The sequence below is a fragment of the Protopterus annectens genome, chromosome 8.part0 (assembly GCF_019279795.1).
Source record: "Protopterus annectens isolate FY-2018-M chromosome 8.part0, PAN1.0, whole genome shotgun sequence".
Taxonomy (NCBI): Eukaryota; Metazoa; Chordata; order Ceratodontiformes; family Protopteridae; genus Protopterus; species Protopterus annectens.
Window position 1 is genome coordinate 795,548,817 of NC_056741.1, and position 16,967 is coordinate 795,565,783.

Here is a 16,967-nt window from a genome sequence, read left to right on the forward strand (position 1 = left end):
CTTCCATCAGGACAGAGTCTCTCTGAGAACTAACCCTACCTTTATGCCAAAAGTGGTCTCCAGAGTATCATTGAACCAAGCGATTCATTTACCTACATTCTTCCCCAACCCACAGAACAGGGGGGGAAAGACTGCTACATACCTTGGATGTGCACAGACAATTACGCTACTATCTGGACAGAACTAAGACCAGCAGAAAAACTGACCAGCTTCTGGTAGCATATGCAACAGGAATGCAAGGAAAAGCAATTTCAAAACAGAGAATCTCAAAATGGATAGGAAATTGCGTTCGATTTTGCTACTCTTTTCATGGAAAGACAACTCCTGATAATATCAGACCTCATTCCACAAGAGCTACAGCCACCACTACAGCTTTCCTACGAGGAGTGGCTACCAAAGACATTTTAGAAGCTGCTACTTGGAGCTCCGTGCATACATTTGCCAAGCATTACAATCTTTCCTTATACTCTAGATCCCGAGCAGGTTTTGCAACTGCTATTGTGCAAGGGATCTTAACTACACCATCTTTATCTTAGTGCCTCCTCCCCCAGTTTGGCTATGGTATTCTACCCATATGTTAGGACTGCAGATGCATCCTTGAAGGACATAGTACAGTTTTGTACCTACCATAAATGTAGATGTCCGATAGGTATGCATCTGCAGTCAGGATTACCCACCCTCCTTCCCCTCTGTGGTATTCCTAGGGTATTTACCCTCTTTAGCTAGCTGGGGGAATCTATTATGGTGTATTTGTTTGTATATATATATATATATATATATATATATATATATATATTTATATTGTTTGCTCTCTACTGTTTGGAATTATTTGCATTTATCCAAATTTAGCCTTACTAGAGGGCACCTGACATCTGGGGCAAGAAACACTGAGGAAAATGGCATCGGCTGATGCCTTTATACCCAATAAACAGCAGCTATGACGTCTGGTGAAGTGCGACATCAGCCGAGGCCAGACCCAGACTTTGGAATCCGGCCAACCGAAGGGCTGCCTGAGGCAGGACAAACCCATATGTTAGGACTGCAGATGCATACCTATCGGACATCTACATTTATGGTAGGTACAAAACTGTACTTTCCTTTCACTGTTTTATAGTTTACTGGTGTATCATTTTGGACTTTGCTGTACTTGTACTGCACAGCAAACAAATATTGGAAATTTAGAAATTCCTGGCCTCTCTGAAATCCCTACTGTTTGGGGAATTTCTTGGGTTTAGAAGATTATGCTATGAGCGAAGTTTACTTGAAATCAAGTAATCTTGCATACTGAGGTTACTTCGATAATAGTGTTAGATTAGTGGGGGTATACCCAGGCTTTATCATAAGTGACTTACTATATCACTGCTGCTTTAGACAGTCATGTTAAATATACAGATGCCTGGTGTCAGAGCCATGGCCTCAAGCTCAATGCCAAAAAGTGCAGTGTCATCCCCTTTGGTAAAAACTCTGTACCCATGAACTAACACATAGGCAGCAATCTACTTAACGCCGAATGCGTGATAAGAGACTTTGGAACCCAGGTGGACAGTAGTCTCTCCTTTGATAGTCACATCGCCGCAGTAGTCAGGAAGTCCTTCTACTTGGCACACCTCATCATAAAAGGGTTCTCATCCTGGAAAAAGAGATCATTGTTCCCCCCTACTCTTCAATCATTAGACCCATTACAGAGTACAATGCCCCTTTTGGAATGTACCTCACAAGACATCAGCAGCAGCTGGAAAGGCCACAGAAGTACCTCACAAAGAGGATTACTGGCCTCAAACAAATGCCCTACACTGACCGCCTCAAAAAACTCCAGCTTTACTCCATAGCATATCGCCTACTCCGAGGTGATCTCTGCCTAACATAGAAAGCTATGTCAAATCCAGAGCTGTTGGACATGCTACACCTAAAGAAATCCCAATCCCTCCGAGCTACAAGCTCTAGGGATCTAAACCTTGTCACCACATTAAACAAGACACGCTGGTGGGATAGATTCCTGTCCCAGAGACTTCCTATTCTCTAGAACAAGTTACCCATCTATGCCGAGCAAAGTTCTTCATTAGCACACTCAAGAAAAATCTTGATGAGTGGATGGGAAATACAGCCCGGGGATCACTTCTATGTCTGCTCGACAGTGGCACAGGAAAATAACTTTCTTGGGTGGCTTAAGCCATGGAACCTTGCTGGCTAGGCTTATGTAGGCCCTTGGGCCGATAGCCTAGTACCTACCTATGAACATATAGTTATCCATAGAAATTTAACTAGTTCTGATAACTGTAGAACTTCAAGTATTTCTGATAGGATGTTTGGTTCAGAGTTATTTGAACAGGATATGCAGAAGAGGAAGGTCTAACATGTAAAAATCTATTTATGTCCAGTTTATTTAGTGCACCAGTATTTGGGCACCTAATCAGATGTAATTAATGTTCAGAATATTTATATCCGAACAAAATTTGGCTGTTGTACTAATTTGAATATGGCCTGAATGGTCCTGTAAAAAGTTTTGTATTCGACTAACCAAAATGGAAGTAAAGGTGCATATCTTGGAATATTTAAGAGAGTTGAGAAACAATGCTGAGAGAATAGTCATATAGGGAAGAATTTTAACTTGTTTCATGGAGGATCTTCTGAAGAGCTTAAGATTTTTTTTCTTGTGTATTGACTGTACCTTGAGCAAACAGTCACTATTGTGGTTGCTGCTCAGAAAGCAAGTCTGGTATATTTTAAGTTTAGCACTTATCCCTGCTCCTTATCTGGGACATAGCTCTCTAACACCCTTTTTCACTTTTTGCATACCTCCCCTTTAAAGCACCAAATCACTTAACCTGCTTATTCCCTTCTAATACCTCACTTGTACTTTTAAACTAATATACCTACTTCTAATTAGCCCAACCAAATTACTATTTCATCACTACTTATCTGCTAACACTCAAACTTGCTTATCTCCTCTAATACCTCACTCTGTTGTATTTCTTAAATTACTCCTACCCATCTTCTACACCACTTTTCTATCTGTAAAGTGGTAGTGCAAGGCTTGTTAATTTAATGTTTTTGAATATCAATACAACTTTTATGATACTGACTATTATGCTATGTAGTCACTGAAACTGCATGATAAAATTTGTTATTGTAAATAATGATTGCATTAAATGATACTTTGGAGCTTTTCTCCCCAGGCCTCCACCAAACAAGGGCACCTGTGCCCAGTCGGACTTTTCCTGGTAAACAAATGTCAATAAATAAATATTGTCAGATAGTGAGGAGAGGTTGAATAATTAACTTTTAATGAAGTGGGTACCTATTGTGATTTATTGCAATCTTATAATTTGTTTGCTGTAATATGTTGTAATTTAATTTAATGTAATTATTCTGTTTGACGTGTAGAGAGAGAAATAACTCTCTCTACATATACACACAAAATGAGTTCTGGGTCAGCAAATGCATGTGTGGATCTCTGTAGATATTACTGTTTTTTTGAATGGGCATATTTCGTCATCAGTATGTGTATTTGATCAGATGAGTGAAGCTTGTGTACGAGTGAGAGTTTAGTATGTGTGTATTTATGTAGAAGCCCGGGAGATTGGCAGAGAAGGGTGTGTACATATGTCTGCCGGCAGTAGTGTAAGATTGGTAGATGAATATGCACAACTGTGAGATGTGTGTGGGTACTGTCAGACAGTAGGGATAAAGAATATCCTCTCTTCCCCTATTGTGGTGTAGTCTTGGAAGTTGGTGTATATTAAGCCATGGGGTGCCAGGGGGTAATATATAATATACAACTACAGAATAATTATGCTAAAATTACAACAGTAAGTCATAGCAATAAATTTATACCAGTACATTATCTTGGTGTGTGTGAGTTTGTGTGTGTGTGTGTGTGTGTGTGTGTGTGTGTGTGTGTGTGTGTAGAAAGAGAGAGGGATATGTTTTTTGAATTGCCAGCATCTTTTCATTGCTTAATTGTTTAATTGCTTTGCTAATTTGTGTTTAGTTGCTGTTTTATAAATTAAAGTGAATTGGTATTAGATTTTTGACCCCAAGGATATACTGATGCAACAAATTTAATAGTTTTACAAGATCTTCCATTAATGTTTGGTTTCTTCACTTAAATTTTAATTATGCCGCGGTGGTGGTGCTGCGGTAGCATTGTCGCCTCACAGTAAGACGCTATCCGGTTCGATTCTCAGCTAGAGCATCTTCTGCATGGAGACATGCGTGAATGGGCTTACCTTCGTTGAAGGTTGTGTGTCAGGGCTGGTAACTCGGCACATAAAAATCAACTACCAATCATTAGCAGACCGGAGTTCCACTGTGGCGACCCCTAACCGGGAAAAGCCGATAGACGCAACAACAACTTAAATTTTAATTATAATATTGTTGGAGAAAATTGTTCTCATAGTGATTAATGGCTGGTCTGCTGCAGTTTACTTCTATTCATTACTTGTTTCTAACTTGAGCTGTTCTGTCTTCCTCTTTTCTTCAGGCAGTGGCAAAAAATTGAAGTACATCAGCTTGGCCGTATTGGTGATACAGAATGCATCTCTAATCCTCAGCATCCGTTATGTTCGGACATTGCCAGGGGACAAGTTTTTTGCCACCACTGCAGTGGTGATGGCAGAAGTCCTCAAACTGATAACCTGTTTGATTCTCGTTCTGCTCCATCACCGAGGTAAGAACCTGTCCATTTTATCTTCTGAAGTATTTATTTAGTGGCAGAACTCAAATCCATCATGGCGTAATTTGCTTTCTTTTTGTTTGTTTTTTTTCTACTACTTGCTTTACAATATTGTTACTTAGAAAGTGCAAATTGCATGTTGTAGCAGCCAGTGACCAGTGCTTTAACAATGTTCTGCATTATATTTAACAGTAGCCTTGTCAAAGAGATTCTCATGTGCCTTGTGTGTAATCCTCTGTTTTAACAGATAACTGGAAGGGAATGGATTGTATGATGATGTTGCTGGCCATGTCAGCAGATTGTTGGCATTTAATATATGCTTGCAGCCTTCTCTTTCATTTAATAAGGTTATATCTTAGAAGAAAACATTGTTGATGCGTATATCTGTTTTGTTATAGTAATGCTAGCAGCACAGATTGCAATTTTGCTTTTGTGTATAGCATATCCTTCTGCATGATCTGCAAAATAGTGGCCATGTAAAGGCTTGCTTGCAAGTCAGAATATGAAAAGGAAGATGAGCAAGGGCTTTGCTTTACCTCCCCTCTCCTGTTCCGTAGTTTGGAATGGGCATTTAATTACAGTTCATCACTGCTACAGGTTAATCTGCCAGGCAATGAATAATCTGTGGCAGGTTTCATTTCCTGACTTGCGTTTTTCTGTACATATTTGTGAGCGATCTTTTAGCATCAAAAGATCGTTTTTTTTCTCATCTGATCCAAGCTTGAGAAATGGTTGTCCAAATCTTCCACTTAGTGAATAACTTGTACTTGCCTTCTGTGGAGGGATAGTAAAGGAAAGCTATTTAAAATCAAAAAGTGGTTGTGGTAATTTATTCTTGTAGCACATAGTTATTACAGTCATGGTTTACACTTCTATTAGCCATTGTGAAATACACTAATTTTACATAGGAAGACTTAGCCCTGTAGCCAAGCTTTATAGTTGTCAGTCTTCTTGCTTGCTTGGAGGTCTGCCTTTATTCTATATAGTTTAGTATCTGTGGTAATAGCTACATCTACAGAGATTCGTGGTCCAAATGGAGAGATGTTTGGGTCCGAATGGAGAGATGATAAAATCAAAAAAAGGAGAGAAGTATTGCTGGAATTCATCCTCAAGTCTTGAGTACATTCATGAAATCTTCATGAGGTGGGCCCTGTTTTTTCGCAAAATATCACCAAGACGACACTGATGTATATACTGTATTTTATATAGCATATATCATGGACAGAAGTAGGTTAAAAAAATAAAGAAGATAGGTGGGTGCAAAAGTCCCAGGATAAAAAAAAAAAGTCCCCAGTCCTGGTAGATGCACTGGTAACAGGGCTGGAAAAAATGACAATGTAGAATCCTCAAGACATAAAAATATTCCTACAATGGGACTAGGCCAGGCCCAGGGGGAGGATGGGCCCCCCTGTTGTAGAAGGAAGCATCAGTCGAGAAAACTCACAAAAACTGATAGTCCAAAAAAGAGCCATACAGACAATAGAATGGACTATTGAGGATGAGAAAGAAATTATGTATTGTTACTATTAAGAAGCCCAGAATTTCCAGGCAAAAAATACATGAAAAGATTAAGAAAGAAATTAGACAAAAGAATACTTCCACAAGAAAAACCTGTCAGAAGCTTCAAATAAAAATTTGTGTTCATTAATACAACAGATCCATGAAAAACACTGTATAGATCAAGAAACCTTGTGCCATTTGGAAAAAGAAATACAGGCAAAGGCATCCGGATATGGGAAATTTCACAAAAAAAATCACAGAGGGAATGTAGAGTAGAAGATTAGTCAAATAGAAGTTAAAAAATAGAAGTTGAAGTTATGGAATATTTGTGAAGTGAAGGATTCAGTGTAGAAAGTCTAACAGAGGGTATATCACAGCATGATGGAACAACTAGTCCCCATAGTAGGATAAACAAGAGGAGCAGGAGACATCTGAAGTAGAAATATGGACATGGGAGAGATTTAATATGGTGCAATATTTATGCAAAGGAGAAAGCAAAACTAATTGGTGTAAAAAGAGCTGCACCAAAGATATTTGAAGAGAAATACAGGCAAAGACATCCAGATATGGGAAACTTTACAATACAAAAAAAAAATAAATAAAACAGAGAAGTAGAAAAGAGGATTTGTAATGGAGAAGTTAAAGAAGTGGTTATGGATTACCTGCAAAGTGAAGGATTTAGTGTGGAAAATTTAACTCTGATAACAACACAACAGGATAGAGAGAGCAGTGGACACCCAAATTGAGGAGAATCCAGTAGAGCAGAAAGCATCTAATCACTTGACATATGAAGATACTTTGGCGCCTCCCATAGGAAACCAGTACAGATGTTCAATTGGAGCTACACGGCAAGGAAAAGAACAAGTAACTGTGGCAACTCTGACACAGTCAGTGTCATGGAGTGGAGTGATAGGCCATAGAGTTCCCATATGAAAGACCAACGGATGACACAGGGTGAAACTGAAGAGAAAGTGGCATAGGAAGAAGCTATGAAACTTTCTATAGAATGCTCTCAGAAAATGGAGAGAAAAGAATGCACCCTCAGTTTAGAAGAAAATGATCTAAGAGAAGAGTTGCTTGATTTAATAGAGATGGATAGACATATTAAGATCAATGAAAGAAATAGACTGCAGAAGGTCAATAAAACCCTAAAAGTTAGAAATTTGTTAAAATGAACACAGTAATTTGGACTGCCCATAGAGATTCATGCGATATAACAGAAGTAAATAGGATACATTACTGTGCAGCTAAATTAATAACAGATAGTCATACCATAAGAGCACAGGGTAGTGAGGGAAAGGATGGGGAGAAATAAAATGCCGTCATGGAAGTATTGAATAGAGAAAACTGTAAAGCAGTTAAGACAAGTGTCACTGTTATAGAAGAGGGAACAGATCAGCATAATACTCAAAGATAGATGGATAAAAGCAATGCATAGTACTATAACTGATCAGGATTTATCATGCACTGTCACAAGCAAATATCAGCACAGCAGGAAAAATTGAGAAGATATGTAGATTAATATAAAGGTAAAGTACAAAATAAGTAATTTATTGATGGCCCAATAAAAGTTTTGTAGAGAATTGGGAAACCGGGTAAAAGGAATTGAAAGACCAGCAAAAAAGAAGAAATAGATACATTTTGGAGAAATATATATGAAGATCCTGTGGAACATAACAAAGATACTAAATGGATAGAGGTAGTAAAAGAAATAAGTTCAAATGTACAAAGTATGAAATGGGATGAAGTAAAAGCTAGACAGATTGAAACAAGTTAAGAAAAACTTCTAACTGGAAACCCCCAGGCCCAGATGCAGTACCTAACATTTGTCTAAAAGTATTAACATCTTTGTATGAAGATTTAGCCATGAGTAAGCACTATTTATATGCACACCCCAAACAGACACCAGCCTAGCTAGCAGGAAAAACAATGCTCCTATTTAAGAGCGAACATGCAAGCTACCCTAAAAACTATAGACCAATAACTTGTCTTGCGACGAAGTATAAACTGTACATCAGAATTGCTGCTGATTGTGTTTTCTTCTAAATGACTATAAACTCTGTTATGGCAATAAAACAAAAGGGCAATAAAAGAAAGTCATATGGAACAAAGGATCATTTGTTGTTAAAATCATAGTGGAGACTGCATGGATAGACTACAAAAAAGCATTTGAGAGTGTCCCACAGTCATGGATAAAAGAGTGCTTAGAAATGTACAAGATATACCCTGTACTAATAAACTACATTCCAGTGACCATGAAACAGTGGCAAACTACTCTGCAGTTAAACCATGATAAAGGTCAAATTATTATTCCGGTGATAAAAATTCAAAGGGGGATATTCCATGGTGACTCTGTCATCGCTGCTCTTTTGCCTTGCCCTTAACCCATTAAGATGTGTGCTTAACAGATTAGGTAATGGCTATAATTTGGCTCCCAGAAAGCATCAAAGTGTAAAAACTTCTCATTTTCTCTTTGTAGATGATTTAAAACTGTATAGCTCCTCAGATAAAGAACTAAAAGCACAACTGCAAATAGTCAAATCTTTTTCAGATGATATACGAATATCATTTGGTCTTGATAAATGTGCAAAAGCAACTTTTAAAGCAGGAAAGCTGCAGCACCAAGAAAACAGCAGTTTGGGACAAGAATGTGGTTTAAAAGAACTTGAGCAAAGAGGAGTGTATAAATATTTGAAAACTGATGAAGGATCAACAGTAAAACATGAACAAATTCGACTAAAATTTAGGAATATTTTAAAAGACTTAAGTTAATCCTGAAAACAGCATTGACATCTAGGAACAAAGTTCAAGCTATAAAACAATTTGCTCTTCCTATCCTAACTTACAGTTTTGGAGTGATTGACTGGCCCCAAAAGATGTTGGATAGATTAGACATATAAAAAGTGCCTGGCCCTGGTAGGCACAATAGTGCCAGGACTGGAAAAAATGACATTGTAGACTCCTGAAGACACTGAGACATTCCTACAATGGGGCTAGGCCATACTCTGGGCGGGATGGCCCCCCTGTTGTAGAAGAAAACAGTCAACAAAAATTGATAGGCCAAAAAAGAGCCATAAAGACAATAGAGTGGACTGTTGAGGATAAGAAAGCCTAGAATTTCCAGACAGACGATATACGAAAAGATTTAAGTGAAGTTAGAGGAAAGAAAAATACTTGCACAAGAAAAAACTGTCAGAAGCTTCAAATAAAGATTTGTGATCATTTATACAACAGATTTATGAAAAACATTGTATAGACCAAGAAACCTTGGGCTGTTTGGAAAAAGTGACGGAGGACGTGCAAAAATATAAAAAACAAAATCTAGGGTTTTTGAAAGGTGTAAAAAAGAAATGTGGACATGGGAAAGAAAGAGAGATCAGATATGGTGCAATGTTTATGCAAAGGAGAAAGCCAAATCAATACAAAAATGTAGCACCAAAGAAGAAAAGTACAGGCAAAGGCATTCAATTATGGAAAACTTTAGCATGCAAAAAATATCATCACAAAGAGGGAATGTAGAGCAGAAGATTAGTAAAGTAGAAGTTAAAAAAATAGAAGCTGAATTCATGGAATACTTATGAAGTGAAGGATTTAGTGTAGAAAATGTGACAGAGGTTATATCACAGCATGGTGAAACGAGTCCCCCAAATAAGTAGAAAAAGGAGGAGCAGGAGACATCTGAAGAAGCAATATGGACATCAAAGAAAAAGATTTAATATGGTGCAATATTTAGGCAAAGGAAAAAGCAAAACGTAATCAATACAAAAAGAGCAGCACCAAAGATATTTGAAGAGAAATACAGGCAAAAGGATCCGGATACGAAAAACTTTACAGTACAAGAAAATAAGAAAGCAGAGGAAAAGTAGAAAAGAGGATTAGTAATGGAGAAGTTAAAGAAATAGAAACTGAGGTTATGGATTACCTGTAGTGTAAAGATCTAACTTTGTTAATATCATAGCAGGATAGAGCAATGGATTCCCAAATTAAGGAGAAATGAGTGGAGCAGGAAACATATGATCAATTGCCATATGAAGATAATTTGGAGCCTTGCATAGAAAACCAGTAGAAAAGTTCAGTTGGATTTGCACAGCAAGTGAAGGAAAAGGAAACTGTGGCATCTCTGATGCAGTCCATGTGATGGGCCAGAGAGTTCCCATGTGAATGAGTAATGGATGACACAGGTTGAAACTGAAGAGAATGTGGCACAAAAAGATGCTCTGGAGCTTTCTGTAGAATGCCTACAGGAAATGGAGAACAAAGGATGTGTCCTCAGTTTAGAAGAAAATGATCTAAGAGATGAGTTGCTCGATTTAATGGAGATGAACAGACATGTTAAGATCAATGAAAGAAAGACTACAGAAAGTCAATAAAAAAACAGAAAGAAGTTTAAGACAAATGAAAATAGTAATTAGGACTGTTCACAAAAATTCATTCAATATAACAGAAGTAAATAAGATGCATTACTGCGCAGTTAAATTAATAACAGATAGTCTTGCCACAAAAACGCATTGCATTAAGGGAAAGGAAGGGGAGAAGTCAAATGCCATCATGGATGTGTCGATTAGAGAAAACTGTAAAGCAGTTAAGTCAAGAAGTGTCACTGCAAAAATACTCAGACATGATAAAAGTAATGTCATCATCTTCTTTCGGTTGTTCCCGTTAGGGGTCGCCACAGCGGATCATCTGTTTCCATTTCTTCCTCTCCTCTGCATCATGCTCTTTCACACCTGCTTGCATGTCCTCTCTCACCACATCCATAAACCTTATCTTAGGCTGTCCTCTTTTGCTCTTACCTGGCAGCTCCATCCTTAGCATCCTTTCCCCAATATACCCAGCATCCCTCCTCAGCACATGTCCAAACCAACGCAATCTCGCCTCTCTTGCTTTGTCTCCAAACTGTCCAACCTGAGCTGACCCTCTAATATACTGATTCCTAATCCTGTCCATCCTAGTCACACCCAGTGCAAATCTGAACATCTTTAACTCTGCCACATCCAGCTCTGACTCCTGCCTTTTCGACAATGCTACCGTCTCCAACCCATATAACATAGCTGGTCTTACTACCCTCTTGTTAGACCTTCCCTTTCACTCTTATTGGTACCCATCTGTCACAAATCACTCCTGACACTCTTCTCCACCCATTCCACCCTGCCTGTACTCTCTTCTTCACCTCTCTTCCACACTCACCATTACTCTGAACTGTTGATCCCAAGTACTTACTCATCCACCTTTACCAACTCTACTCCCTGCATCCTCACCATTCCTCTACCCTCCCTCTAATTTACACACATATATTCTGTTTTAGCCCTGCTGACCTTCATTCCTCTCCTCTCTAAAGCATATCTCCACCTCTCCAGGGTCTCCTCAACCTGGTCCCTACTCTCACTACATATCACAATGTCATCTGCAAACATCATAGTCCACGGGGCCTCTTGTCTAATCTCATCTGTCAACCTATCCATCACCACTGCAAATAAAAAAGGGCTCAGAGCTGATCCTTGATGTAATCCCACCTCCACCTTAAACGTATCTGTCACTCCCACCGCAGTCCTCACCAATGTCACACTACCCTTGTACATATTCTGTACCACTCTTACATACTTCTCTGCCAACTAATAATGTCAGCACAGGCAGAAAATCTTAGAAGATATGCAGGTAAATATAAAGGAAAAGTACAAAATAAGCAATTTTATTGATTACCCAAAAAGTATTTGTAGAGACTTGGGGAAATGAGGCAAAGGAATCAAAACACCACCTAAAAAGAAGAAATAGATTTTGGAGAAATATCTGTGAAGATCCTGTGGAACACAGCAAAGATGCTGAATGGATAAAAGAAGTAAAAGAAATAAGTTCAAATGTTCAGGATATGAACAAGGATGAAGTAATAGCCAGAGAGATTGAAATAAAGTAAAGTACAGCTCCTAACTAGAAAACCCTAGGCCCAGGTGCAGTATATAATTTCTGGCTAAAAGTATTAACATCTTTACATGAAGATTTAGCCCTGAATAAGAACCATTTGTATGCACACCCAAACAGACACCAGCTTGGTTAACAACAGAAAAAAACAGTACTCCTACTTGAGTGAACCTGCAAGCTAACCTAAAAACTATATATGTTGTCGGAAGGCAAGTTGTTGGTGTAAACTATACACTGGAATTGATGCTGACAGAGATTATAGTCATTTAGAAGAAAACTCAATCATGGCAATAGAACAAAAGGGTAACAAAAGAAAGTTACATGGAACAAAGGATCGTTTGTTGTTCATAGTGGAGAAATGTAAAAAGGGGAAGAATCTGAGTATGGCATGGATATACTACACAAAAGCATTTGACAGTATCCCACATTCATGGATAAGCGTGCTTAAAAATGTGTAGGATACACCCTAAATTGATAGATTTACATTACAGCGACCATGAAACAGTGGCAAACCACTTTGCAGTTAAGCCATGATAAAGGGCAAATTATTATTCCAGGGGTAAAAAGGGGGATATTCCAGGGTAACTTTGTTACCGCTGCTCTTTTTTCTTGTCCTTAACCCATTAAGCTGTCTACTTAACAGATTAGGTCATGGCTTTAATTTGGCTCCCAGAAAACAAAGTGTAAAGACTTCTTATCTTTTTGTGGATGATTTAAAACTGTATAGTTCATCAGATGAGGAACTGAAAGCACAACTGCAAGTGGTCAAAACTTTCAGATATAAGAATGTCGTCTGGTCTTTGTAAATTTGCAAAAGTAACCTTTAAGTCAGGAAAGCTGCAACATCAAGAAAACAACAGCTTGGGACAGGAATGTGATACAAGAGACCTTGAGCAAGAGGGAGTATATAAATATTTGGGAATTGATGAAGGATCAACAGAAAAACACGAACAAATGCAAATAAAACTTAAGGAATATTTTAGAAGACTAAAATTGATATTGCAGCACTGACATCTAGGAACAAAGTCCAAGCTATAAACCAATTTGCTGTTCCTGTCGTAATGTATATTTCTTGAGTGTTTGATTGGCCTCAAAAGGTGTTGGATCAGTCATACAGGAAAGCAAGAAGGATGCTTCATGCTTATCAAATGATTTATGAAAATCATTGTATACCAAGACTATATATTCCCTGTTCTGAAGGAGGTATGGGCCTCCACAAAATTGATTTAAATATATAGATTTGCAGTTGTAGGACTGCGTACATATCTGTTGACCTCACAAGACCCAAATGTAGTGAAGGTTTAAACATGAGGAGAATAAGTCTAAGATGACTTCCCTGCTTAGTTTATTAGAAGCATATCGACGTCAAGTGGGAGTGGAAATCAAACCAGAAGTAGATAAATCAAGCAGCAACTGAATGTGCCAAAAACAAAAGAGAATACAAGGTGAAGGATCAGCTGAGAAGGCAAGAAATGTGGAAGATGCATAAATATAGATCTGAAGTAGTTACTTCATTTGATCTGCAACCTCTGGGATTCGGATCCGACCGGCAGCTTTCCAAGCTTCAAGATCCGAGCTCCTAGCTCCTCCCCCTACCCATAATCCCTTGCTACCAACCACATTACCTCAGATCGTTTTTTGCCGCGACTAAAGACAGTTGCTTCTCAGTGAAGAGCTCCTGGCCTGGTGAGATCGTTCCTTTTTCTAAAAGCTAGTTTCTAGTTTGTGTTGTTTTTAGCATTTATCTAATCTTACCCACGTTTTAAAAAAAAAAAAAAAAAACCTTTTCTCCTTAGTTTTAAATTTTGTCTCTCCCCTCCCCCCCTTAGTGTTTGGGTGTGTGTGTGAGAGAGTTATGGCTGAAGCAAAAGCTATATTTTATAAGTGTACTGAGTGTGGCCATAAGCTTTCCCCAGCTGATGGCCACACTCAGTGTGTTTTGTGTCTGGGGGCAGCACATTTGTCAGAGGCCTGCCAGATTTGTGTGGCCTTTAATCCTCGGGCACTTAGGGACAGGAAGAACAAGCTGATCCTGACGGGAAAACTCCCTCAGGAATCAGCTTCTTCTTCCTCTCCTAGCCGGATCCAGGCTACTCCGGTAGCTTCAGCGCCGGCTACTCCCTCAGCTGTACCCGGGACTCAACCTCCCTTATCGGGTACTAGCTCTGTGGAGTCTGGTTCTTCTTCCCACAGGGAGAAGAAGAAACACAGAGAGAGAGAGGGTCATATTTCTAAGAGGCGGGCCGAGTCTCATCCCTCTGCTCCGCCTGAAAAGATTTTGAAATCTCCTGAGAGGGTCTCCGGATCCTTGTCCTCTCGGCTCCGTTCACCTTCCTTTTTCCCGGAGCCAGAGGAGGAGGATAGGTCTCCCTCGAGGTCTTCGAGGCGGCCTTCCCGGCCTGCTTCGACTACCTCTTCGCGGTCTACCAGAAGCATCTCCGAAGCAGACATGGATCGGATGATGCGAAGATTTTTGCAGACCCAGATGCAGATGGGGATGCTCTTGCCCCCCCCCCCTTTGGGAGGGAGTGCAGCCCCCATGTTTGCCCCGATAGCTCCTTCTCCAACCCGTTATCGGGTCTCGGAGTTTTCGGATCCAGGCCCTTTTGGATCCGGGGATACGTCGGCGCCGACAGGGATAGTGTCTTAGACGCCGACTATGCCTTCGAGCTTGTCGGATCCAAGCTCTCGGGACCGTGGGTTGAGCATCGGATCTGAGGGAGTGGTTGTGTCTTCGGCGCCGATGGGGCTGGAGTGCACCACTGCCTCGGATCCGATTGCTTCGGCTCCGACCCCGATCCTTACCTCAGAGCCGAGGAGGTTACTTTCTCAGGCTGGTGATGGTGAATCTCCTTCGGCCTTTGAGGTAGTGGAGAGGGTACTGTTGAGGTCATCCAGGTCTCCGACCGGGCCTTCGGATCCGCCCGTGCCCCCACTGTATCAGGGTCTGTCTTCGCTCATCCGTCCATCGGGACAGCCTGCCCAAAGCCTCCAGTTAGTTCCCAGGGAGGAACACCAACCGGTGGACGAGCCCTCTTCGGACAGCCCCGCCGAAGAGGTGCCTCGGAAGCACCAGTGCAAAAGGAGGCACCTGGACTCCCCCGAGTCCATTACCACGGATACGGATTTGGAGGATACGGAGGGTTCCCCAAGGTCACCCCCTGAAGATGTCTCATTTGGAGACATCATGGAGATGTTGCGTATAAGAGGGGGTGGTCGGCCAAAAAGCCCTCCATGGACGAGTCCGTATTTCTGGAGGCCTTTGAGGCAGGCCCATCTACTTCCTGGGTGTCCCCCCCAGCCAACCCCTTGGTGGACCTAATTACCACCAGGGCTTGGAAGGAGCCCGACACCGTGGAGCCTATCCCTAGACGCCCGGATAAGGTCCTCAGCCCTCCCTCTGATAGACCTTTTTGGTCCAAAGGCGCACCAGTGGATGCTATGTTGGTGGCGGCTGCCACTAAGAAAGAACTTGCTCAAGAAAGTTTTTCGGTCCATCCGCCGGACAAGGAGTCCCGGGCTTTGGACCGTATTGGGAAGCGGATGTTTGCTTCAGCAACCTTTGCTATAAGGTCGCTGAACTACATGGCACACACTATCAGGCTGCAGCATGACTTAATTAAGGAATACGCTGCAGCCCCTCCGGAGTCCATCTCGGTCTCAGACAAAAAGGTTTTTGAGACCCGAATGGCCACTCTAAAGTCCATATCAAACACATCTATGCGGCTTCTTTCTCATGCCACGGAAGGAGCCGCTAGAGCTAGCGGAGCGGGAGTAGTTTTGCGATGGTATTCCTGGCTCCGCCTCTGCAATTTCACGGATCCCTTCAAGACGTCCTTCGCGAACGCCCCTTACGATGGTTCGGCCTTATTTGGCTCATCGGTTCGCGACACGCTAGTCCAAAGCGAGAAGGATGGGAAGACGCTGTCGGCCGTCAGAGTCCACTTCTTGAACCCCCAAAGATCCTTCTCCAGGAATCAGAGGGAGCAAAAGAAGCTGTGGTTCCAGAAATCTCAGCAATCCCATCCTGCTCTAAACAACTCATCCTCTAGAGGCAGAGGAGGACAAGGTGGACGCCGGCCCAGAGGCAGAGGGGGCCCGCGTAACTTCGGGTCTAGAGAACCCTTCTCGGAGGGACCCGTGCAACAGCCCTGAGGGCTTGCCCGACTGTCCCTCTCTGGAGGCAGTCGGGGGGCGACTATCGGAGCACCTATCAAGCTGGGAGTCAATTACAAACGATCGATGGGTGCTCCAGATAATATCCAGAGGTTACACAATTCCGTTCTTGCAACCCCCCCCCCAAGCCCAAACATCTCCCCGATGTTCCACCCCATCAAAGGGAGTCCACAACTCAAGAAATTTCAGAGTTGCTAAGAAAAAGAGCCATCCAGCCCGTCCCCCCAGATCAGTCCGGATCGGGTTATTACTCCAGGTTCTTCTTGGTGCCAAAGAAAACGGGGGACCTCAGATCCATTCTAGACCTTTCGTCCCTGAACCTGTTTATACCCAAGGAAAAGTTCCGGATGGTCACTCTCCAATCTATTCTCCCCCTTCTGCCGGAGAACGACTGGATGTGCTCGTTGGATCTCAAGGACGCGTACTACCATATACTAATGGACAGACGGTCCAGGAGATTTCTCCGCTTCCGGCTAGGAGCCAGTCATTATCAGTTCAGGGTTCTTCCATTTGGCCTAACCTCAGCCCCCAGAGTGTTTAACAAAGTCATGGCAGTGGTAGCAGCCCACCTGAGACTCCAGGGCATTCAGGTGTTCCCTTACCTGGACGATTGGCTCCTCACCGCCCCCAACAAGCATCTTCTGGTTACAGCGAGAGACTATGCCCTTATCTCTGTTTGCTCAATTGGGCATTTCAGTCA

At 41.3% G+C, this 16,967-nt stretch overlaps 1 protein-coding gene across 1 annotated transcript in view; it reads left to right on the forward strand.

Moving 5' to 3' along the window:
* Positions 1-16,967, forward strand: part of SLC35A2 (solute carrier family 35 member A2) — a 447,872-nt gene that overhangs the window by 203,495 nt on the left and 227,410 nt on the right. Inside the window, exon 2 of the mRNA XM_044080264.1 lies at positions 4,484-4,669. Within this exon, the coding sequence (XP_043936199.1) occupies positions 4,484-4,669 (186 nt within the window). The remainder of the gene's footprint in view (positions 1-4,483; positions 4,670-16,967) is intronic.